This window comes from Pararge aegeria, chromosome 21, assembly GCF_905163445.1.
Source record: "Pararge aegeria chromosome 21, ilParAegt1.1, whole genome shotgun sequence".
Taxonomy (NCBI): Eukaryota; Metazoa; Arthropoda; class Insecta; order Lepidoptera; family Nymphalidae; genus Pararge; species Pararge aegeria.
The window spans coordinates 9,259,849-9,286,136 of NC_053200.1; the positions used below are offsets into that span (position 1 = coordinate 9,259,849).

Sequence of the window (26,288 nt, forward strand, 5' to 3'; positions counted from 1 at the left end):
AAGTTACAGGATCACATGATTTTAATTTTGCATGTGATGTTAGGGCTGTATCTGATTTCTTTCAGTAAAAACTATGGCAGTGGTATACTCGAAAACTAATAGGTTTCCGGTTTCACAGACAAGTCTCGGACATAATGTACCTCTAAAGCCTGTGAAGTATTATTTCGGTTTTTATTTACACATTGTATATAAGCTATATATACTACTCTCGCATTTATATTATTAGAATGGATACGAACATGAGATATAGACATACGGAGATGTCTCTTAAAAAGTTCAAAGTTTGTATTAAACGTAAGCTTATAGAAAAGTCCTATTATAGTATAAAGGACTACGTAAACGATAAAAAAGCTTGGGTGTAAATTATTGCTCTAACCAGGTTGCTCTTCTAATAATTTAAAATGACATTGTGAGATGGTGATAACAAAAAAAAAACACCCGGCTAAGTTTGTTGTGGGCTTCTTCTTAGACCAGGACGCGTTTGGAACCCTCGTAGCTTTAGTTTTAAGTTTACGAATGTGGTTATCGCCATCATCTCACTACCGTGTGGTTCTTATGTACGCATCAAAAGTGCCACCTGTGGGCCTACTTGAATAAAGATATTTTTGACTTTGACTGTGAACATTAGTACCTAATGAAAGTCACTCATTGGTCTTGTGATGGAATAGAATGGATGAAAACTTAGTAGTAGTAAAGCTTTTTGTGTCACAGCTTTTTGTGTGTTATTTCTGCTGCCTAGCAGCTTTTTTGCAATGCTGTATTCCGACCTGAAAGGTATGATTGCCGGTGCTATTTCAGGCACATGAGACAAACCTACGAGCTAGGTTGATGGACAAAGGTCGGCAATTTGCAGGACGTTTTCCTTGCATGCCTTGCGAAGCAATGTTGTTTTTATGGGCGATGGTTTCTCACTTGCAATCAGATGGGCCATCATCAATTATTACTACAAAAAAAAAATGCAAAATAATGTTAACCCTTGACTGCAATCTTACCAGTAAGTCATGATGCAGTATAAGATGGTAGCGGGCTAACCCGTCTCGGTTTCTGAGCGACCTCGGATCGCTAAATCGCTTGGAGGCGCATCTTTAACTTTAATGGTAACTAGCTACGGCCTAAAGGCCTCCCACCAGACGATACCAGAATAATTCCCATTTATAAGACGCGCACTGCGCCAAGGAGGTCGGCAAAATACTAATTAAATATCGAATATAGTACCTACAATATTAACAAATCATTTTAAATAAATAATTATAGCTAAGTGTGTGATAGCAGAAATTCCTGAGAAGAATGCGTGCGGCCGAAACGGCCACCGTTAAGATTTCAACTTCAGAAATCATTACAGTACGAAGTTTCCTCGTCAAGTGAACAGTAACACCCGCTGCCGATCACCAATAAACGTTTTACGACTCTGACGAAAACAACAACCGCGTTATGAATTCGACATCGCCGGTCACGGATATAAAATATTTTAATATATATAAAATAGTTTAATATAATATTTTAATTTCAGAAGGAATGACACCACCTGGGCTCGAGAGCTCGTCAGGAGTTAAGCCCAAGGGTTCGATGATATTGGTCGGGAATGAGGGCTTGGTCCTCGGCTTAGGTCGCTGTTGTGGACGATAGTAGCTTTTTAGGAATTATGTTCGGATGACCTGACCCTGTAAGGAATTATGTTCGGACCTCATCTTCACCGGTTAAGATGCTGTTCAGGCATTGCGTGTGTGTTACCTAATTAGGCCACATTGCGGTCGTAATTTGATTTACTGGATTATAAAGGACGTGATTGTTCTGTGTCAGAATGAGAGTGTCATATGGGCTGACGCACTGGCTTGAGGTGTCGGACTGTTTTATTAAAATAGGACTTAAACTTTCAGCAATCACAACATGATGTTTCGTCTTACTTAACGTGTTTAACCAAAATAATTATCAAGATAAAGTAACTAACCATAGCCCTAATAAATGTAACAATTGAGATATATAAATACTTTCTTAAACATTTCATAAAATAATAAACATTGACAATTAAAATTGTATTATAAAAATGCACACTAACACTACACTATAGAATATATTTTGAGAGGAATATTATTCAATTAAAATAAAGAATTTTTAATATTAAGAATTATCTTGGAAAGCACAATATTTTTTGAATCCTACATAATGGACAATTTTACTCTTAAACATTAAATAAACAACTTTAAAAATAAGTACATTGTGTTTTTAAAACGCTGAACATCTTCAATACTGTTAATTAACTTTAGTTTTGTTATTTAGGCGAACTATGTTCGTATCAAAAATATCGTTGATATTTTCAACATCGAGGTTCTCTTATAATTTGTCGTTTCCAGAAAGTATGAAAGCTGTGTTCGTTGCGTATCCAAATCGCTTACGATTATGTGCGCCTGTTCTCTTTTTTAAAATTTTACCTGAACCTTCGCTTCATAAGCCTTAATAACAGATACACCTTAATTACCTATTCCCTTTATAATATGATCAATAAATATGTGAAGATAAGTGCCTTATTTTGATAAGAACTCAGCCCTAATATTAAAAACAATCCAAATAAGCTTGATGTTCGTTTATGAACAGTCTGGGTGGCGAAGCATTTGCAAAATTTAATATTATTTAAATTGTATATTAATATGCATATGCACATAATATATGTTTATGCTGAGAGATAAGAATCACTCAGCGGGCGATGAGATGGTGAGGTTTGTGCTCGTAGGGATCCATACGTGATCAAATTAATAATAATAATACATAATAACTGTACTGAGAGACTACGGCCTTAACCCCTTCTCACTGTGGGAGAACGGGGACTTCACGCGTGCCCCGTATGATGAAGTATAGTGAAGCAGTGATAGCATTGTGGTTAGGACTAAGGCTTTCAGGAGGGCCTGAGTCTTCGCTCAGAATAAGGAGGGCTAAGGCAGTAAGTAGTCCACCAAAGTGCGGACTGGTAGAGTTCATATACGTTTGAGAACGTTATGGGAAACTCTCAGGGATGCAGGTTTCCTCAAGACGTTTTCCTTCACCGTTGAAGAAAGTGCTATATTTTGAATTCCTTAAATTAAAAAAAACCGGACTTACTCGTAACTACTAAAACTTACAGGTGCTGGGGATCGAACTCGGCCACCCCTATACCAGGCCGAAGCTATAACCTATAGGCTATAACAGCTTTAGTACTCAGTATATTATGTTGAATACAATAGAATAAATTTTATTGCTTTAACTGTGAACATTTTTCTGGTGTTGTAAGTGGTAATAGTTCCAACAGTTTGCCACTTTCTGGCGTGCATTTTTCTTACATATTTAGAGTTTATATTGAAAATTACTATGACACTTAAAATTTTAAACTTTAGACACTAACTCAGAACTGTCACAAAAATATTCGTTAATTATAATACGCCTTACTTAATTACCAAAAACTTAACCTATTTTTAAAAATATTTCCGTCTATTTATTTTACCATGAATGGTAAATATCAAAGTTTTTATACAACAAGCATAAGTACTTTTCGCAAATACGTAACATTTGTTTTGGGGAGCACATACTTATATAATATTTAGATATATTTCGTACGAATATTATCTTTATATTTTTTGAAAAAATACTCCTTGTTCATTTCAACAAAATTGCGGGTTGTTTGAACCTAATCGTGGAAAACTCGGCATTATTATAGGCTGATAACACTGATATTGCTCTCAGTGACGTGCACTGGGTTTCTAACCAGGGTATGCATACTGCGGGAAAATTGCGTAAAACGGCAAAAATCCCCCTCTTATACTGTGCTTTTGTGATGTATGAAGTGCACGCCACTGATTGAAAGAAAGAAGAAAGAAAGAAAGAAACATTTATTTTTTACATTGCGCCACACATTACAATATTCACAACACCACATGTTATGTGTGGCACAACCTAGAAAAAAGGTGCCAGCTCAGCATTGTGCTGCATGCGCCAGTGGGAGCATACAGCGCTGATTTTCAGTTGGCACCTTGTACCAGGTAACACCACGGAAATACGTAGCCATCTACTGACCACATTTTAAGCTTAGTTTAAAAAAAAAAACTAACTAAATAAATCCACAACAATAATAATAATAAACTAAAGTAACATATATTTATATAAACTTGAAAATAAAAACGTACATATATCATAAACTTATTAAGATACACAGTGTAATATAATAGTGATAAAATTATAAATAAATAAATAAATAAATAAATATACTACGACAAGACACACATCGCCATCTAGCCCCAAAGTAAGCGTAGCTTGTGTTATGGGTACTAGGATAGCTGATATTTGTATGAATATAATACACATTAATACTTATAATATACATATAAACACCCAGACACTGAAAAACATTCATGTTCATCACACAAACACTTTTCCAGTTGTGGGAATCGAACCCACAGCCTTGGACGCGGAAAGCAGGGTCACTGCCCACTGCGCCACTCGGCTGTCGATAATATAATTATAATAGTGATTGCTTTGAATCTCACCTGCAAATAAGTGCTGCCTTCGTCACGGTAAAGTCCGAAAGGTACATCGTTGTCGACTAGATCTCTAAGAGTCACCCAGCCTGATGGGGACAGGTACTGTGCACTGGTCACAGCGCAGATGGCATCTTCTACATCTAGAAGAGAGAAAATTTTTGATGGAAATATAATTTAACATGATTGTTAGTTTTTTTGCTTCGTTTGTCCAGTGGTTAGCAACATGCTAACTGTAGATCACGAGGTCCGGGTTCGCTTCTCTGGTCAGGCCAAAAGTTGGGTTTTGCTATCATAAAATCTCAGAAGGTTAGATGATTAGCGGTGTCCATCCTATTTGGTCCAAAAGCAAAAAGTAAGTTAAGTCAAATAACCAACATTTGATAATGATCGTCAAAGCAAACGCTTTGAAACAGCATGGTGGGTTTATGTTCTAAAACTAGGAGAAATCCTATGAGAAGGGGCCTGTGGTCAGTTAAGTATATTTAAGCTCATTATTAATATTACCACGAAATGATCAGAAAGGCACAGAGTTAAGAACATACAGAAACCGTGTACACGACTAATCTTGAAGCATTCAAAACCACTCCACTTTAGAATTGTTTCTCGAACAAACGGTTAGTCACTTCATACCATTTAGCCGATGAGATGTAACTATTATAATGATGACAGTAATTATTTTACCTCTAATGTTCTAAGCGTTCACCTAAAAATGCGTTCACCACCGCGGAATGTTCCGCGGGTGTAAAGTGAGACGTGCGCGGGGCGCATTCCCTGTTATTGGACACAATGCACTGCATACAATAATGGCTGAATGAAGATTACGTATGTTCTTAATTCAATGCCAAAAAGTTATCAATAAAACAATAGTAATAAAATATTATTTGAGTAGGTTACATTGACAATTGACCGCGAAGTCTTGCCGGCCCGGCGGATATCAGAGACCGATTTCATCAAACATAAAAATACTCCCGACAAATTCACTTTTCAACGTAAAAAACACAATCAAAATCGGTTCATCCGTTTGGGCAATACGATGCCACAGACAGACATTGACAACTGACCGCGAAGTTTCATCAAACATAAGAACACTCCCGACTAATTCACCTTTTAAACACAAAACAAAACACAGACAGATACGAACACATACACACGCACGCAGACGCGTTCAACTTAAAACACCACGTCTTTTTTGCGTCGGGTGTTCACAATAATAATAAAGATTTACCAGTGAAAATGATTTCCTTGGAAGGGTAAATGATCTGCCCTTTCAGAGGTAGGAAGACGAAAGGTATTTGCGGCTTCGTCGCTCCTCGACCAAAACTTGCCATCGGACATTCTGCAAAACAAAAAAAAGAAAATTTTGCTTCTCCCTTCTTGTGTACATAAAACTTGAATTACTTGAGTTTCACTCGAAATTTTTACACTTATGGATATGACTAATAAAGAATTTTGTTTTCAGCAATAATTTTCGAACTAAACAGATGTCTCTTATAAGTGCAAAACCATCACATAAGCATAAACAGACAGCACTTCGCAGACCATGGAAGGAACGACCTACAATATGCCGCTCTGTGTGCCTACAATCGGTGGCGGTACTACCATATAAGCAGAAAAGCCGGGCTTGCGTTACAATAAATATCTCTTTTAAATTTTTCTCGACTATCCCGAAATGAAATTAGCAAAATAATTACCAGAATTCACAGAAATATATATACTACGACAAAGCACACATCGCCATCTAGTCCCAAAGTAAGCGTAACTTGTGTTATGGGTACTAAGTTTGAATACTAGGGTTGAATATTTTTATGAATAATATACATAAATACTTATAATATACAGATAAACATCCAGACACTGAAAAACATTCATGCTCATCACACAAACATTTACCAGTTATGGGAATCGAACCCACAGCGTTGGACTCAGAAAGCAGGGTCACTGCCCACTGCGCCAATTAGCCGTCAGTTCTGTGATTACTTTTTTAATTTTGGCAAACAGCTCATAGAATCTACTTTATCCAACCAATTATCAATCGAAATTTCCAATCATAATTCGCGTGCTGACCTTAATCGTAGTGTTTTTGAAGATTTGTTGATATTGTTTGTCATTTAGCACAACAAGAATGGTGACTTAGAGATCATGACGAGTTAAATTTGTCCTTTAGGTAACTGGGCTTGCACAAATTTAAGACCCTAGGAACGCCAGTGCCTACAATATAGGTACCTGAAGCGTCGGTGTTACAACGGCAACCGCAACCTTCAGAACGGAAAACAGAAATAAACATGGCGATAATACTCCCCTGACGAGTTTTGTCACATAAAACTCTACTTCTACTATATACTTAGGTGTTTTTATCATTTCGTATACCAGGCAGATAAATGAGATAATTACGATAACAAGTAATTTATCTTAACTATTAATCGATTGATTAAAAATAGTTTTATTTAAGATACTTTTATAGGTACCGTCTAGGAACAATGAATGATATTTATAATTCTTTGTTCTTAGAGTTACCTTAAAGTTACACACTATTTGAATCCTAAATATATATAAATATAAATAATACGATAATTTCAGAGAATCACTAAAAAAACTATAAACTTTCATAACCGAATTATTCAAAGGTGCACTAAAATTATATTCAGTTCATATTATGTTACTCTCTCTGTGATTCCGTACACCAATAAAAAAAAAGGATTTAAACCCCTTTTATTTCATTAGCCGTATGCTAATGAAATAAAAGAGGTTTAAATCCATTTTTGTATACGGCACAGCTCAAATTAGGCAAAATAAACATTATATAACAGTGCAAGTAATATTATAATAAAATTGCGTCACAGATCCTCCACTTTCTAGATGAATTCTGCATTATATTAAAATGCGACAATCATTTCAGCCGTTAGTTACTCTTTGGGCGTCTCGTTCAAGATTCAAGAGCGTAGGAAAGTCGAAAGTGCTTGTGCAATTGTGGGTGATTAATAAAACATGAGCTAGAATAATAATTACACGTTACATTTGGGACGAGGTTGACATCACAATGTGGGGGTCACGAATTTTGAACTCAATTCATTTTGTATTTTGAACATGGCGTGGACTGTATAAGCAATTGAGTATTAAGTCGTACTAATAATTATTTGTGTACTTAGATAGTTTAAAGATAATTGCCTAGACCTTGATATTAGGGTTTTCAACAAAGAAAGATGCTTTTACTATTGTATCGCAGTTTGTATTTATTATTGTAGGTATTTAGGTGTAACATAGACAATAATGAAGAATTCATACATCCATGTTAGTATTTTATATGCGAAAGTATGTTTGTTTGTTTGCATTCACTTTGCTCACTAACTAAGCCACCGATTGTCTTGAATTTTGGCATAGAGTTAGTTGGAAGGGTGGGGAGTAGCATAGACTTCTTTATATACCAGGAAAACATAACGGTGCCCACGGAATTTGTAAAAAAAAAACCGTAATAAACGCGTACAAAGACCTTGTGGGTGTGGGTTTTTAAATGACAAAATATCTGTAGAAGAAGAAGAAGAAACCGTCAAACACAAACCGTCAATATTATTGACGCATATCCTGCGATCCTCCCTGAAGGCAGGCGTTTCCTTCCTGCAATGGCAACCGCATCCGTCTCCGCTCGCCATGGCGGCCAAAGCAGTTCCATGAGACACCTCCATGCACCGAGTCAAGCCACAGTCTGTTCCTGTAAAATAAACGTTATGAAAAAAAAGCCTAACTTCTATGATATTCGACATGAGACTTCTTTACATACGTTTTTATTTGAAAATTGATGAAACGAAAATGCGTCACGATAAAGAAAAAAACACCAAACACGCATTCAAGAAGCTAGACACGGCAATTTGGCACATTTACAGTACCTAATTTAGAGATGGACATGTTAATTCTTATCTCGGAAACAAAAAAAAAAAACTCTTTTGAAGTCTCGGATAACAACAACCCGTACCTATATTATAGGTCCTTTTTATTTTGCTATTTTTACCTGTCTTAACTGTAGTAATAACCATTTAGGTACCACTAAGCATTTTTAAAGGAAGCATCGAAAATAAACTCTTTAAAAATACCTATCTTCTCGCATTCAAAGTTAATTAAAATTTCTTCTTTACTTACCAACTAGAGAAAATAAATCGCCAGTGGCAAATCTTGTTATATTTGCCAACGCCATCTCTCCACTCACTGCAGAACTACTTGCAAAGGTTGCTATGATAAGAAGTACCACTAACGCCATCTTTTGTCAAACTCTTGTATTACGTGAACAGTGAGCTTCTGACCAAGTTATTTTGTCATTGTTAACCAGCTGTCGTCATTTTCATGTTCAGTTATAGTAAACATTTTAGATAAAGCTCGTATTGTTTTCCTTTTATTGCTAATTTTTTCAATGTTGTAGACATTTTTGTTCAATAATATAAATGTTTCTGGCGGAGTCCTAAATCTCGTTCGTTACACCACAGGCGTCTGAAACAAAAAAAAAACAATTTCTAATTGATGTTGATTAACAAGGTTATAATAAATGTAGATTGTACTTGTATGCTTATTTTAGGACTGATGCTTAGTTGATTATTTAATAAATTTTATGATATTATTCTTTATAAACTACCTAGGTATTTCGTTTTTAAGGATGGCGCTTTGGTGTGTCTTGGATCAGTAAACCTATTTTATTCAATACCTATTGATTATTTTATGACCGTTGGCATTTCTAAGTATTGGTACCTAGGTATTGATTTACTTAATGTTTCAGTGTTGGGAGAAGTAGCAATGTACCAAAAATTTTTCATTTCAATAATTACCTAGGTAGTAGCTGTACGTTAAAAGCAGTAGACATTGACTCACAGATAAAAAAACAACGCAATGATGTGATGCAAGAAAGATTTCATATGATCTTGTAGACACATAAGTACCTAATATAAATATATACAAGGGCTTTTGTTTTTAGTTTTTAGAAATTTTAAATTTAAAGAGGTTTATTTTATCCTTTATTTATGTAGTAGCAACGTTCTTTGAATGATAGAGGTTTAGTCTATGATTCTTTAGGTAATACCTATGGAGGGTAGAGGTAAGGAGAGTCATCTTATATGGGAGAAAAGTTGAAAAAGTGTCCAGTGTATGCGCTAAATAACAGATCAAAAATCCTCCACAATGGCGCTGGTGGATGCACAGGATATGGTATGAATGTAGCAATCGTAGATGAATTGAAGTATGCCGAGTTAAAAAATTTAATGTCATTATCGACTAAAGTAGTTAATTATTGAGAATTTCAACAACTTACGTTGTACAAAATATTGTGGTAAATATAACCTTACTTCCTTGTATCTCCATACTTCCTTGTTTATTTTTCAAGCCTACTCTAACAATATTTATATTTGGCGCTTCTTTTAAGAGTTACCCTGATGCAAATGTGGCGCCATCCTAATTTAATACATTTTGACGACACTTTTTCATATACACAGATGACTCTCCTTACCTCTACCCTCCATAGTAATACCTAAAGAAACAGACTAAACCTAATTACCTACCCGATTTTAAATTCAATTTGCTTTATCTTGATAATTCTACCTTTAAAATTATTTCCTTCAACTAAGCCAATACCAATTAGGTTCAACGAATAATTTAAAAAAAAAAATAATTATCATTTCCTACTTAAGTGTCGGAATTATTAAATTGGCCGTTGCTTTAATAATAGCCATTGCCCATTCGCGAGTGAAAACGTTATGCTACTTTCGAATTCGTAATATTTATTATAAATATTCATGCCATCTTCGATATATCACCCAACCTGTTGTAAGTATATACTTGACATCGATACTAAGATTTTATCTATTTCACCTTTAAACCAAGTAAAAATTATAGCGAATCCATCTGTTAAAATCAAACGTTCAAATGACTATAATCTTTCAATCAATAATTTATTATTGATCAAAGTTCGTAACCTATTGGTTAGTCATAGCTGCCTTTAGTTCAGTACCACTACGTATCCGCTGGTGTGCTGGATTCGATTCCCAGGTTAGCCGAAATTTTCAGACGATGAATTTCTCTGCGCTTCCAGCACGATATAACGTCGACATAGAGAGAGGGACGGGGGTGGATTTATGAGGCAGACTGAGTAACAGGTGTGTTGTGTACATTTATATACCTCAAGCTTCCTTATTAAAGTATCATAAATGCTATATTTCCTATTAATCTCTCCGTGAGGTTTCAAATTTTTCCTAAATAATTCTGGCACATGATCATCCAGAAGCTGAGTCCCAAACTATTTTGTACCATATTAACTGAAGACTTTGGACCATCGGTTTTAGTTTATATATACATTTCGGAGAGTGTGCTCAGGAGCTATTCGATTTGGTCAAACCATCTCCTTTCTACCATCGAACTGCGAGGTACCGAAAGAATCTGCACCGTTACGTTGTTGAAATACCATCAATACGTACGAAGCGTTTTACTTCTTCCTTTCTGATCTGCACCGCAAAGGCCTGGAATGCCCACCCATCTTCCGTCTTCCCCGATACCTATAATCTGGGTACCTTCAAATTAAGAGTGAATAGGCATCTTCTAGGCAAGCGCACTTCATCTTAGGCTGCATCATCACTTACCACCAGGTGTGATTGCAGTCAAACACTTAAAAAAAAAAAATATATATATATAGACGTAAATCAATACTATCCTCTATAATTGCGAAAGAGTGTTTTTGTTAATTTGTCCTTCCTCAACGCCCGGCCCTATCAAAGCAATCGAACAACTTGATTTTTGGCATAGAGTTCATTGAAAGAACGCATAGCAACATTGTAAACCAAAGGGTGGTTTACATTCAGTGGCATTCTTATTTTTACACCAAATTTCGTTTTTTAATTTTATTTTTCCTTTACGTCCTAACAAAGCAACCAAAGGAGTTCATAAACACCGCGGGTGCAGCTAGTATCATGATAAAAAGACGCTAAAGCCCACCTATCGGAGCAGCGTCATCATCATCCTCATATCAACCCATTACGACGGCAAGGGTCGTCTCCCACCATTTAGGCGAAGGGGAATACGCTGGCCCAGAGGAAAATAAATCGCTTGCCTGCTTTCTCATCTAAGATACGAAGCTGTCCAAGTGGATAATGGAAGAGCGCTCATAGAAATTAATGGTGTGGCTATTAATTATACTAATGATATTTCTAGTATTAATATACCTATACCTACATAATATATATATCTGTGTTTTTATATGTCGATTATCTCAGAATGAATAGCTACCTAACGTTTTGTGTGAAGCTTTGTATTTAGATACAATTTTACTTTTTAAGTTGATCTTTTATCGGGTTTAAAGCTCTTCAGGTCTTAAAAAACATGATTTTTAATTTTTTTTTAGAAGTGTAAATTTTATAAAATGAGACAATTCGTTGAAACATATAAGAAGATATAATATTTTATTGAGATATCTAAACTTTAAAAGGAAAAAGTTAACTAAATAGTTTAAAATCGTTTCCTAGATAGTTTTCGAAGACAGCTAAAAACTTATATAATTTGTAAAAAAAACTAGAACAGGCGTTTAAATAAAAGAACCACCTTTTCACGCCCCATTTTCTATTCTAAGTTTCTTCTGTGTTTGCTTTGTATAAAATGTGCAATAAAGTTTTCAAAGAAACAAACAAACAAAAAATCATAGTTGAAATTACATTTACAATAAAGTGTGTAGTAGTTAAATACATAAAAAAATTGAAAAACTTTTTTTTTAATTATCTATAAAGATCAATATAAAGAATTATCAAAAAGGGTTATCGAGTCTAGCCATCCAAAGGGGCAATGCTGCCAGCATCTTAGGAACTGTGCCTCGCTGCGGTGGTTTTGAAGACGTTCCTGATTTTATTTAGTTTTACATCGTCTATTTTAGGTTATATTTATAAAACATAATAAAATAACTAAAAATGTAAACAATAAAAGGAAAGGTAAGTAATTGCAATAAATATAAGAAGACAAAACTTATCTATATCTTAGTGTCAGTGCGCTGGGAAAGTCGTGGAGCTGATAAACCTGACGCATCTGGCATGGTGTAAATAATGTACCAACCTACTGTGCGTGTGGTATCGATAACCTTTGGCCGTCCATAAAGTGTTAATAGGCGTAAGGCATCTAAGTTAACCTTTACCTTTGTATCAGACGCTCGCTGTTAACTGTCAATTGATCAGCTTTGTTGGCTTGTTTTTATGCTTTTATCATGTTTATGAGCTTTACTATCATAAGTTATTCTCTTTTATATCGCGGTGTCTAAGAATTTTTTTACAAAGCGATTGAGTTGGAATATCTTATTCTTTTCACTGAACTTACAGTACTACTTATATATATATACTTATATATATACTTTACTATTCTATTATTATTATTATTATTAAATTCTTTATTGCACACACAAAAAAAAAATACAAATAAAAACACATTGACAAATAAAAAATGTAGGTGTTCAAAGGCGGTCTTATCGCTAAAGCGATTTCTCCCAGACAACCTTTGGCGAAAGTAGTTCTTATAAGGCACGGGAACTTATAACTACTCTACTTACTTATACTTACTTATTATCGAATTTGTAAGCTGACTGAATAAAACAGTAGGTACGCTTACAAATACAAAAGTAACATATTATATCAATGGTTGTATTTGTCATAAAATCAATTCGGCTTTTCACATTAGCTACTTTTCTAACAGACGACAAATGATGTTCGGTTACTTAAATTATTAACGTTCCATTGCTGGGCACAGCTGCCCGATTCGGTAACTTCCCGCGAAGTTGGCAACTGCTCGTCTTCATACAAAACACATAATTAGACGGTCACGGGTGTTATCCGCACGACCATCTAGCAGCTGTAAGGCTTTCATAGGAAAGAGGGATTCAGAGTACCTATGTAGTGTCAAGCCATATTAATTCGTGTAAGATCTCCGGCTTCCGAAAGAGTTTGCCACTTATAATAGCTCAAAAATACCTATATTTATAATTATTTATTTACTAGCTGTTGCCCGCGACTTCGTCTGCGTTTGATTTTGTTTCTTGATGTGGCATTAAATTTAGTTGTAGTACTAAAAAATATTAAAATACTCAGTATCGCTAAGCCTTGAATGACGGGTTTGCTGCTGTCCGCTTTGGACAATATTAAACACATATTATAACCTCTATAGTACAAAAATAATTATTTAAATTGGTTATATTTTGTCGGAGTTATGGTATAAATCGTCAAACACTTTCATCCCCTCTTCTAAAGGAACCGAGCTTAATGTCGGGATAAAAAGTATCCTATATTACTTCTAACACTTGCAAGAATATGTGTACAAAGTTTCATGAGGATCGGTTAAGTAGTTTTTGCGTGAAAGCGTAACAAACAAACTTACATTTACATTTATAATATTAGTAGGGATAAAAAATTATTGCCCTTATATACAAAAAGTAGATATAAACCCTCGACTTACTAGAATCATACATAAATTAGCCTTGACTCATCCCTTTACGTTATGCCACTACAAGTTAGCCATTGACTGCAATCTCACCTGGTGATAAGTGATGATGCAGTCTAAGATGGTAGCGGGCTAACCTATTAGGAGGTATAGTAGTTATACCCCTAATCGGTTTCTACCAAACCAGAGAAAAATCTAAACTTATAAATTCCCAAATTACGCCTGTCGGGAATCAAAAAAGAAATCTTTCGCGGATTTGGGTAGCTACCCGAATTAGAACGTAATAGGTATTATATTTAGACTTAGTTGTGTCTGAACAAAGTATTCAAAGACATTAACTTAATCGTGTTTTTATACAATTGATGAATTTTTTATTAACAAAAGTACTTGAAAGTCACTCCGCTTTCATCTCTCACAATATAAACATATTTAAACTGTACATGATTATAAAAGAGCAACTGCTGATTTTCTTGTCGGCTTCTTCTAGAACCATACGGTCCGCTTTTAGCATAGTCACTACAAACAGACTAATTTGACGTTTCAAAAGTGCTGATAAATAAATAAATAAATAAATATATTACGACAATACACACATCGCCACCTAGCCCCAAAGTAAGCGTAGCTTGTGTTATGGGTACTAAGATGACTGATAATTATTTTTAGGAATTATATATAAATAAATACTTAGAAAATACATATAAACACCCAGACACTGAAAAACACTTTTGCTCATCACACAAACATTTTCCAGTTGTGGGAATCGAACCCACGGCCTTGGACTCAGAAAGCAGGGTCGCTGCCCACTGCGCCAGTCGGCCGTAAGATAGGACGGCTTCAAATAAATTTGAATTTTGAATTTGAATTTAATGCCCACCCAGGGCTTTAAAACTTTGATGATGTTGATCATAAATTATTTACCTACCTATCGACAGTAGAACAGAGTAAAAAACATTTAAACAAAATTGATTAAGTAGAAAATTATGCAATGATGCTTAATTTGAATCTCCGTTGTCGTAAGATTGATCTTTTCAATCCGCCTATAATGTCATCTGGTCACTGTATACATTGATTTTTGACCTGGCCGTTGACTACTCGCTGCTTAATTTTTGCCGGTTTTGAAGCAATAAGTCGAGTCAGGAGTTTCAAATACTAACCTACTTTATTTGTTTGTTTGAAAACTTTATTGCACACACACATTTTATAAAAAGTTAACACTTATACACAAGAAACTTAGAATATAAAATAGAGCGTGCAAAGGCGGTCTTATCTCTAAAGCGATCTCTTCCAGACAACCTTTGACTTAAGGAAAGACGAAGGAACTATTTTGTTAAAATTGACATATAAATCATACTTTTAGCAAATTTTAATAATATATTTACCGAGTTCAATGTTTTCTGACAACTAAATCGCTTAGCGGCACGTGTTTGTCGGTAGTGTGGTAACTAGCCACGGCCGAAGCCTCCCACCAGGCCAGACCAGAGCCAGACCGGAAATCGAACCCAAAATCTCCTACTTGAATTTACAGAGCTACCGTTGCGCTAGGGTGGGACTAGAACTTGAAGTCATGTTGTCGTAAGATCGATCTTTTTAATCCGGCAATATTATCGTCTGGTCACTGTATAAATTGATTTTTAACCTGGTTGATAACTACTGCCTAATTTATGGCGGCGCAATAAGTAGAGTTACGTGTTGTTATATAATAAAAATTAAAAAATGTATACTTAAATAAATATACTGCGACAATACACACATCGCCGTATAGCTCCAAAGTAAGCGTAGCTTGTGTTATGGGTACTAAGATAGCTGTTGAATATTATTTTATGAATAATATACATAAATACTTATAATACCCAGACACTGAAAAACATTCATGTTTATCACACAAACATTTTCCACGGCCTTGGACTCAGACAGCAGGGTCACTTCCCACTGCGCCAATCGGCTGTCAATAATCTACTTTGCTAAAGTCGATCTAATAAATAAATCGTATTCTATACCTAGTCTTGTTACTTGTTAGTATTTTTTTTAACATGGGACGATCTCTGAATTCATTTATTTTTGACCTGGTATATTAATTAGGGTTGGATAACATTATGGTTGGATTTAAAATACAGCCTTTGCAGCTTTGTTACTTATGCATGGCTTAACAGGTAAACCAATCTTGGCAAAATGTTGCATACAGATTGCATGCCGTTTGATAACACGTGTCATATAAGTTGCCATCATGATCTCCAGGATTTTGGAAATTTGTATAGGTATACTAAATTTGCTCTGGCTTCTCTTCTTCTGAGAGGCTTCGGCTGTGTCACCCTACTGCCAAAGACGTGGTGCTAAGCGATTTAGCGTTTCAGTATACATACTGTGTAGAAACCGATTAGGGATACGGATTTAGTCGGTCATACCCCTAAAAGATTAGCCCGTTACCATCTTAGATTATATTATCACTAACCTAACCTAACCATGTGCCTATCTGCTTTGGTTGATATACTGGTCTTTGTTGATAGGTAGGTATAGGTGTCTCACACACCTACAAATAAAAACTATAAATATCTGAATCCTGAAAGTGGATATTTTTTATTCCGGGATAAGTAAATTTGAGTTTCTGCTATACATGTGTGAACATGAATGTTTTTCAGTGTCTGTGTGTTTATCTATATATGATAAGTATTTACGTATATTATTCATGTAATTATTCATCAGTCATCTTTGTACGCATAACACAAGCTATGCTTACTTTGGGGCAGATGGCGATGTGTGTATTGTCGTAGTATATTTATTTATTTATGTATTTATTTGCTATTCATGTTCATGTCCGAGACCTTATGTGAACTACAAATAAAGCGTATGAAAAAAAAATCCTAGAGGTATAATATGATAATTTTGTTCCGGGAACTGTTCGCGTGGAAATTTTAAACACCGAAAAACCCGGAAGGAGTCACCGACAACATCTAGTTTGTAATATACATCATCACTATCATTATCATATCAACCCATTACCGGCCGACTACAGGGCACGGGTCTCCTCCCACAATGAGAAGGGCTTGAGGCCGCAGTCCACCACGCTTTCCCAGTGCGGATTGGTGGAATCCACATAGCTTTGAGAACATTATAGAGAACTCTCAGGCATGAAGGTTTCTTCACGATGTTTTCCTTCACCGTTGAAGCTTAGAAAAGTTAGAAGTGCTTGCTGGGATTCGAATTCGAACCAAAAGTGAAGTCGAAGTCCTACCCATATTGCCGCTTTTTCACCGTTTGTAATAATAGTGTGGTCTAATAATCACGCATGCTCTAGCCATATTCACTTAACCTGATTCAATTCTTCCAACTCAAAAAACGAAATCATTAATCACACAGAAGTTAAAGTGCATGGTAATGATTAAAAAGTGCTTTGAACGAATTAAAATGAGATATTAGTTGGTCTGGCAACTTATTTTTGCTAGACTCTGTGGTATATTAGCAGTGGCGTGCACTTCATGCATGCGCAAAAGCACTGCCTACCCTAAAATTTATATATAACTCGAATTTCTGCCGTTTTATGCAATTTTCGTGCTGTATGCATACTCTGGTAAGAAACCTAGTGCACGCCATTGTATATTAGATAGATTTTTATTTATTGAAGTATAGTGGCTGAAGCTATGATGGCCTAGTGGGTGAGCCTTTGGCTTCCCTTTCGAGGGGACAGAGTTTAACTTTCCGGAGATATGGGCGTTTTTTGCAGCAATTAAACATCACTTGCTTTAACGGTGAAGGAAAACAACCTGAGGAAACCTGCATCACTGAGAGTTATCCATAGTGTTCTTAAGCGTATTAAGTCCACCAATCCGCACTTAGCCAGCGTGGTGGACTACAGTCTAAACTCTTCTCTTGAGAGGGAGACCCGTGTCCTATAGTGGGCCGTAATGGGTTGATGATAATAATTATGATTCCAGCATATTTATTCCAGTATATTGACAGCCGATTGGCGCAGTGGGCAGCGACCCTGCTTTCTGAGTCCAAGGCCGTGGGTTCGATTCCCACAACTGGAAAATGTTTGTGTGAAGAACATGACTGTTTTTCAGTGTCTGGGTGTTTATATATATATTATTCATAAAAATATTCAACAGTTATCTTAGTACCCATAACACAAGCTACGCCAAACTAGTGTTGCCCAAATGCAAGAACAAGACGAGACTTAGCCAGTCTTGGTCTTGGTCTTGCGCCAATACACCTGGTCTTGGTCTTGGTCTTGGTCTTGCGCTCCCAGTCTTGGTCTTGGTCTTGGTCTTGCAGCAAGAGTCTTGCAAGTCTTGCAATTACCTATTAGTCTATTACTATTTATTAAAGTTTACTTTAAATCTTAGAAAAACGTATTAGAATTGGAACATTGTGAGCTTGAATTAACATAGCCATAGTAAAGATCAAGCAGATTAATAAATAACTGAAGATTTGATAAGAAATTCGAAAAATCAACTGACCTATATGTCGTTTTCCATGGAAGTAACTGTTTCTTAATAAACATTTATGATTTATAAGCTTACATTTGCTAAAACATGTAAAAAAACAAATTAATTACAATAACTTGACTGTATTTTAAAGAACAATACTTATCTGTCTAGAAAGAGATTGAACCCTCAACTTATAAGAAATTTAATAAAAGAGTTTTACGATTTATCATTTATTTGAATAAAAAATAAAATACAACACAAATCAACAGCTTTATCATTAGGTTATGATACTTTATATCAATTCTTTTGACCAAGAATTAATACAAAGTAACCATCTGGCTGACTCATCACTTCCTATTTCTATGTTTTCTAATTACTAATGATGCTTTAGAAAATAACCTCTCAGCAGGTACTGAAGTTGCAGGTATTGAGAGAAAATCACGGGCCATTTTCGATAAAATCGGATACTCTGTCTCATGCGTCCTCCACCAATCTAAAATGTCTTCCGAGCTGGCAGTTCTTGGTTTTCTCAGGTACTCCTCCAACTCGTCTATCACTAAGCCTTGAAGACAAGATCCAGATGACGTCGAGGGACATTCATAGAGTTTATCAAAGTCTATTACGTCTTCATCTTCATCACATACTTTATTGTCTTTTTCTGGTAATTCCAGAGATTTGTCTTTTATATTCTTCATAAAGTTCATTGAACTTGCGCAGACTTTCTGTTTTAAGTTGCTTCCCCCACATTGTCAGGTCAAAAGTCTGAGCCTTATGCCTTGGGTCTAAAATTAAAGAAGTACAATAAATCCAGTTGCTCTTCTTGTAATGTTTAAGCATTTTGTCTCGAGCTGCTTGGAAAGCTAGAATGAGCCTTTCATCCACTTCAGATCGATTAGGTTTCTCATCTAACTGTTTTACCATGGATTCAATTTTATCTTAAAAGAGAGCAAGAGATTAAATGATACAATGACTAGCGGTAACGTAACATATTTGTCTCCACCAAGTTTTGTACTTAAAAGTTTAAAGTTTATTAGAAATTTATGTAATTTTTCGAGTACCTGCCATTCATTAGCTGTGATTTGAAAATCATTCAATTCGGTGACAGAACTGCACAATATGTCAATGCCCGCTCTCACTTTTAAACCAAATCCAATCATATCATGTGTGGAATTCCATCTCGTTGGACAGTCAAGAATGGCATTTAGATTTGATGGCACGCCAGCTGCTTCACAAGCAGACTGAAACTTCTTCTTCACTATCTCACTTCTTTTTATTTTACTGGAAATACTGCGTAACTTTGTTACAGATGTACGCGAGTCAGCAATATTTGGTGCAGATTCTTCATCTTCCTCATCCTCAGTTTCGTCTGCATAGTCTTCGTACTGCTGATCTTGCGCGTTAGTGTCAGACTCACAGTGTAATGCTAAGGTCTTTAATAAATCTTGTACACCAAGGTTTAAAATGTGAGCAAAGCACCGGAAATGTTGATTGTCTGAATCAAAGTGTGGCGGCAGCTGTTTGCCCAGTTCATACATAAATTTGGTATTTGCAGTTGCGTTGTCGACCGTGATACCTTGTATTTTATCAATTATGCCATATTCCAATAAACATTCATGGAAAATCGTTGCAATATCTTCCCCAGTATGTCGACCGCGTGATGGTATAAAATCAAGAACTACAGATCGATACTTCCATTCGTTGTCTATATAATGAATAGTAACCCCGTAGTAACTCCTACCAGCAATTGACGTCCACCCATCAATGGTAAACGACATTTTAGATGATAATGGTTGAAGTCGTTCCTTGAGATTCAATTGGAGCTCTTCAAATCGCTCTTTGACTTTCCTTCTAAGTGTAGACCTTTTAGGAAACACCATATTGGGGCAAATACGTCGAAAATATACTTGTGTAGCTTCGTCATCGAAAAATGAGAAGGGAAGATATTTTTTCACCACCCAATCAACTGTAGCTGTCGTGATGTTGTCACTGCTGTTTTCCGACTGAAACAAAACAATAAATCTTGTGTTATTATTTAAAACATACTAGGTTTGAGCGTATAAGAGGAGGAGGTTTGTTGTTGTTAAATCGAGAAAATCGTTAAATTGATATTTGTTATATTAAGGTTGCACTGTACTGTAATTTACCAAAATAAAGTACTTAGTTGTTACTGGCCGATTAAATGAAAATATGGGTGTTTATAAAAAATATTTAAGACGATAATTACATACTTAATATGTCGCACCCCTAGATGAAAACACCACTAACTCAAAAATACTTACGTAAGTTAATGGCGTTTTTGAAAGTATCGCATGAATAGCTACGCGGAGTTAAAATTCTTTTAACTGTTAAAAAAATATTCTTACCTGTCCACTTCTTCCAGCGGTTACTAAAAAGCTTGTGATATCTCCACTTAATTTTGGTTTAACAGGAAGAAATATTTCTGATTCCTTTTTGTGGAAAGACATTAGATGTTTCCTTAAGCCTGAAGTGTTTCTGTTTTTCATTTTTATTTCAATCTTTTTATGTTGGCACAATTTACACAAGGCAGTTTGGGATGCATGAATTATTTCGAAAAACTCCTCAAATTTGCTTTTGGGTCTTTTAGATCTGTGACTCAAACTCTCGTTACTCGGACTAGAATAATTTGAATCTTCGTCACTCATATTAAATTGTACACGTGATACGTTTTTAGAAAACAACGAGAATTAGTAAAAACAATTATTAAGTTAGAATCGAAGCACAGCTCAATTGGAAATGACTGGAATTAAAATAATTCCTTCATTTATAGTACGTTTCCTTGCTTTTTACCGCGCCGCCTCGCCACGTGCCGGCTCTATGAAAAGGATGCCGCCGCAAATCGAACGATGCCGCGTGCGGCGTACAAACACACACTAAATATTACCTACTTGTACAGACGCGACCCGTGAATAAAATATATGTAAAGAATTAGTGCCAATCACTATTCTTTACATATAAGTGAATGTTTTGGCGTGCATCTATACTAATATTATAAAGCTGAAGAGTTCGTTTGTATGTTTGATGACAGAAGTTTTAAAATAAATAAATAAATCCTGAACGTCACTATACCTCCAAAGTTACTATTCCTCGTGGACGAAGTCGCGGGCACAGCTAGTAAATACTTACTCTCATCATCTCTCTCAGAGATATTCGAACACTTTTTTGCTATTTTTTCTTGTAAAAACTTAAGAAATATAATGACTAAATGTACAATAATAGTACCTAAGTAATTAGTTTAAAACCATATAAGTAATCAATATTATAATTACTTACTAGAATGAATTATTATGACATCTACTACCTATCCTCACCATTTTATCCTAATCATAATACTACTTGCGTGATCAGTATAATGTATTCATTTTCATTCTAAGCACTCTGAAACTTATTTATTCTTTGGAACACCTGTAGGTACTCTTAAAATTCGAAATTATTTTGCATGAATAGTGTCAAATGTTATGATTTCGGCGCGGCGGCAACGATTGTTTTAGATTTCAAAAGAAGCCGCCGGCGCGTGTATCATAACCATGTACTTCCGAAAAGCGGCAAATTTCTTTGAGAAGTAAGTACAAAACCTTTGATGCCGCATTATCAAAGTGCCGATGGTTAAAACATAACTATGCATGCACTCAGTTTGATTTTAATAGATATTTTTTTATTCGCTATGTTTATGGTATTAGTCGTAATGCGCATAGGTCCAGTTTTTCATATTCTTTGATATAGTTTTTTGCGTCTCATAGAATTCCTAAGCGTACCTACCTACCTATACACCGAACTGTTACACCTAACTACTCCGTGAAATAGCGCTAAGTCCTAGCTGCAAGACGCAAGAGTCTTGCAGGCTATGTCTTGTTCTTGCTCAAGTCTTGCACGGTCAGTCTTGGTCTTGGTCTTGCTAAAAATACGCGGTCTTGTTCTTGGTCTTGGTCTTGCAAAAACGCAAGAACAAGACCAAGACTGCAAGACCAAGACTGAATTTGGGAACACTATTACTTTGGGACTAGATGGTGGTGTGTGTATTGTCGTAGTATATTTATTTATTTATTTATTTATTTATATTTGACGGCCGATTGGTGCAGTGGGTAGCGACCCTGCTTTCCGGGTCCAAGAACAATGTTAGTGTGATGAATATGAATGAAAATTTTTCAGTGTTTATCTGAACATTATAAGTATTTATGTTTATTGTTCATAATGATATTCATCCGTCATCTCTAAGAGGAACCATAAAACAAGGTACGCTTACTTTGGGCGACGATGTGTGTATCGTCATGTATATTTATTTATTTTTAGCAAATATTTTAATAGCAGTCGTCCTCTGCTATTTTGTACGCATAGAACTTCTGATTAGTTTCCCAAACAAACTTTCTTTCGCTCTCCTACACATACTCCGACCCACTGATTCGACTCACTCGCCCGCCCTGATTATTAGCTTAGATTACATACCGCTAGCTGTTATTTTTTTATTTCATAGTTATAACCGCAAAATACACTTGCAGGGCATGTGAGAAACACGTCTTACAAAGTACCGCCCTGTGTCGATCACCCTGAGACGTACACCAGCAACCACGCCCTTCAAACCGAAACACCGAAATACTGCTTAGCGGCAGAAATAAGCATAGTGGTATGAATGAACGAATGTATATTCTTTTATTTCACATCACAAAAAGTATATAAAAAAAGAAAAGTATAACAAGACAATGTGTACAATTTGGTGGCCTTATCGCTTCATAGCTGTTTCTTCCAGGCAACCGATGGCGAAGATAAAACATATAGAAAATAGTAAGGTGGTGCATATATACATATACCCATAAAATAAATATATCATTACTTAAATAAATATATATAGACTAGCTGTTGCCCGCGACTTCGTCTGCGTTTGATTTTGTTTTTAAAGCATTCAGTATCGCTAAGCCTTAAATTAGTATAGTAGTATTATATGTATATAACATGTGACTGTCAATTAATTATAGAAAAATAATTTGCAATAAAATAAAATTGCGACTATAATTAAAAATCTAAACTATCCTATCTCTTAAGCTGGAACTGCTCACGGTGTGCCAATTTAATTTAAAATCGGTTAAGTAGTTTAGGAGTCCATCGCGGACAAACATCGTGACAAGAGATTTATATATATTAAGATAAGTAGAGGGGCTTGCGAAGCTACTACAGAGTGAAGTTTGTTCTTAGTGACAAGTGAGCGCCTACGCGAAGATATTCAATTTATTTATTTATTTATTAGCTTTTCAAGGGAAACAAACAGTAAAACACATAAAAGTAATGTCGTATTTTTATATCACATAAACCAATGCAGTTTCCACAACTTAGTTATACATAAACGATAACATTAACCACAATTGCTTAGGAATTAAGTACCATAGTGCGAAAATTATACAACAAAATTAAAAAAAAAAACTTTAAAGCTATATTACTTAATTTGCCATTACCTAAAAGTGCCAATTATATATGTCTTATATATTAAACAATATTTGCAGGTAAAGACAAATAAATACTTCCCCGGTAGTTGTACTTCCCCGGACGGGCTCTGTCACAAAATGCTCTAGTATTACTTTTTAACGTCTCGGTCTAATTTCCGAACATAATATATGAATAGTGATCTATCTTGTACGAATGCGTAGGTACCTCCAATATCGTTATCTATGAATAATTATAAATGGAAATAATTGAAGCCTTGGAAATCACCATGGTTAAACATTAAGGTCGTCACGGCTCATAGTTCGCACCATACGCCTATACCAATTTACAATCTAATTAACTTTCATTAAGCGCGTTTTTATTCATCTTCCTCGCGGTCAAAGGCTAGCTGCCATAAGCCATAAATAATCCAAAACCGATGGCCGCTTCCAATCCGTTATCCGCTTCTTAAATAAAACGGTTAAATTATATACGTTTTATATCGTTATAGCAGTTTTTGCTTCACAATAACGTACAGGGGCTTATTATAAAATTACATCCCTGACGAGGACCGTTCACCGCTGGAACGCTGCGAGCTTAAGTGGGATGGGTACCAGGTTCGATCCCCTGCACGGGTAATTTGAGAATTTATATTTTCTGTATGTTCTCTGGTGTGGTCTGGTGGGAGGCTTCTATCGTAACTAGTTACCACTTTGCCGACAAAGCACACAGCCGACTGGCGCAGTGGGCAGCGAACCTGCTTTCTGAGTCGTGGCCGTGGGTTCGATTCCCGCAACTGGAAAATGTTTGTGTGATGAACATGAATGTTTTTTATCTGCATATTATAAGTAATTATGTCTATTGTATTCATAGAAATATTCATCAGCTATCTTAGTACCCATAACACAAGCTACGCTTACTTTGGAGCTATACGGCGATGTGTGTAATGTGGTAGTATATTTATATTTATTATATTTATATTTATATTAAAGGTATGCCACTAAGTGATTAGGCGTTCTTGTACGATGTCACGTAGAAACCGATTAGGGGTTTGGGTTGAATATAACGGCCATACCCTTGACAGGTCAGCCCGCTACCACCTTAGACTTAGGGACTTAGGGTTAGATTCACTCAGTCAAGGGCCGACTTGTAATTGAACAAAAAAAAGCTGTTGCCCGCGCTTCCCACACGTTTGTATCGATACACGTTTAATCTTGATAGACCGTGTGTTTTCCCGTAAGTTTTCCCATAAAAAAGCATCCTATGTATCCGTCTCCAGGGTGCGTTCTATCACAATATCCAAATTATAGCCAAAATCGGTTGAACGAGTATTCTGAGCACAGGAAATTAAGGTTATTTATAATCCTGCGGGAACGTTTCCCGGATAAAAAGTCTCCATGATGCAAGATATATATTTGACATTTTTATGTCAAGATTGGTGCAGTTGTTTCACATAGGTAACACACGCAAACAAACATGGGTTGTAAAAGATATATTTTATTTAATAAAGTTGGCATTTCATCAACGTACCTAACTAGCTTTTCTAGAGCTATTATCTATTCTGAAGTACTATACCAAATGTGTACTCACTAAATCTATCAAAACAACTCAGCAATAAATAGTGCGTAGGCACATAATTACGATAGATTCTATAACCGAAACTTTTATAACCCGAATTTTATAATACATCAAAAAACCCATAAGGAATGAGACCATCAAACCTAAAAATTCCATGTAAACATGTATTTCGTTATAAATTCTTAATTTGTCACGTGCGATTTATTGACCTATCATTAAATTCCTCTCTGGCAATAAAGTTTATGTCAATTAGTTTACTCTTTCTTTGGATCTCGAAGTTTTTCTCACGTTGTTCCTCAGTTCAAAACGTAAACCGACAAGCAGATATATAAAAACAATTCATGATTAGGTACTATAAAGGTAGGTTTATTTGCGATCAGCTAAAATTTAGAATAATACTTCTACTTAATAATTGATAGAGCATGACTTTTCTGAAGCTCACTAATTTAATCCATAACAATTCTTTTAAAGGCACTCACTGACCGCTACGTTTCTGGGAAAGAAATCTTGAGGAGGACCCGAGGAGGATTCGGTACTTATCCGATATTACGTTTATATATTTATATTAGAAAATGCGTTGACAGAGTATATTGAAGAAAATATGATGTTACGTATTTAAAAACCAGCCAAGTGCGAGTCTGGTTCACGCACGACGGGTAACCTTATCTATAAAAACGGCAATTTTTAAAGTGAATAATAAAACTCAATATTCTGTGAATATATCAAGTGTCTACCTTTGGCCGTTATCAATATAGAGAAAGAACGAGCAAAAAAAAAATATACCTACGTTTGTTAATGTCGTCTAAGGCCCCTTAAATACTTATTTTATTCTCTTTTTCAGTTGTTGTTATGGCGGCAACAAGAATATATCATCTGTTAAAATTAATCTAACTATGACATTTTATGAGATACAGCC

The 26,288-nt window shown here is 35.5% G+C and overlaps 1 protein-coding gene across 1 annotated transcript in view; it reads right to left on the reverse strand.

The window, feature by feature from the left end:
* Positions 1 to 26,288, reverse strand: part of LOC120633335 — a 58,099-nt gene that overhangs the window by 13,052 nt on the left and 18,759 nt on the right. Inside the window, exons 2-5 of the mRNA XM_039903527.1 lie at positions 8,637 to 8,981; positions 8,062 to 8,211; positions 5,731 to 5,841; positions 4,512 to 4,645 (exon numbers count right to left, since the gene is read on the reverse strand). Coding sequence (XP_039759461.1) covers positions 4,512 to 4,645; positions 5,731 to 5,841; positions 8,062 to 8,211; positions 8,637 to 8,754 — 513 coding nt within the window. The 5' untranslated portion in view covers positions 8,755 to 8,981. The remainder of the gene's footprint in view (positions 1 to 4,511; positions 4,646 to 5,730; positions 5,842 to 8,061; positions 8,212 to 8,636; positions 8,982 to 26,288) is intronic.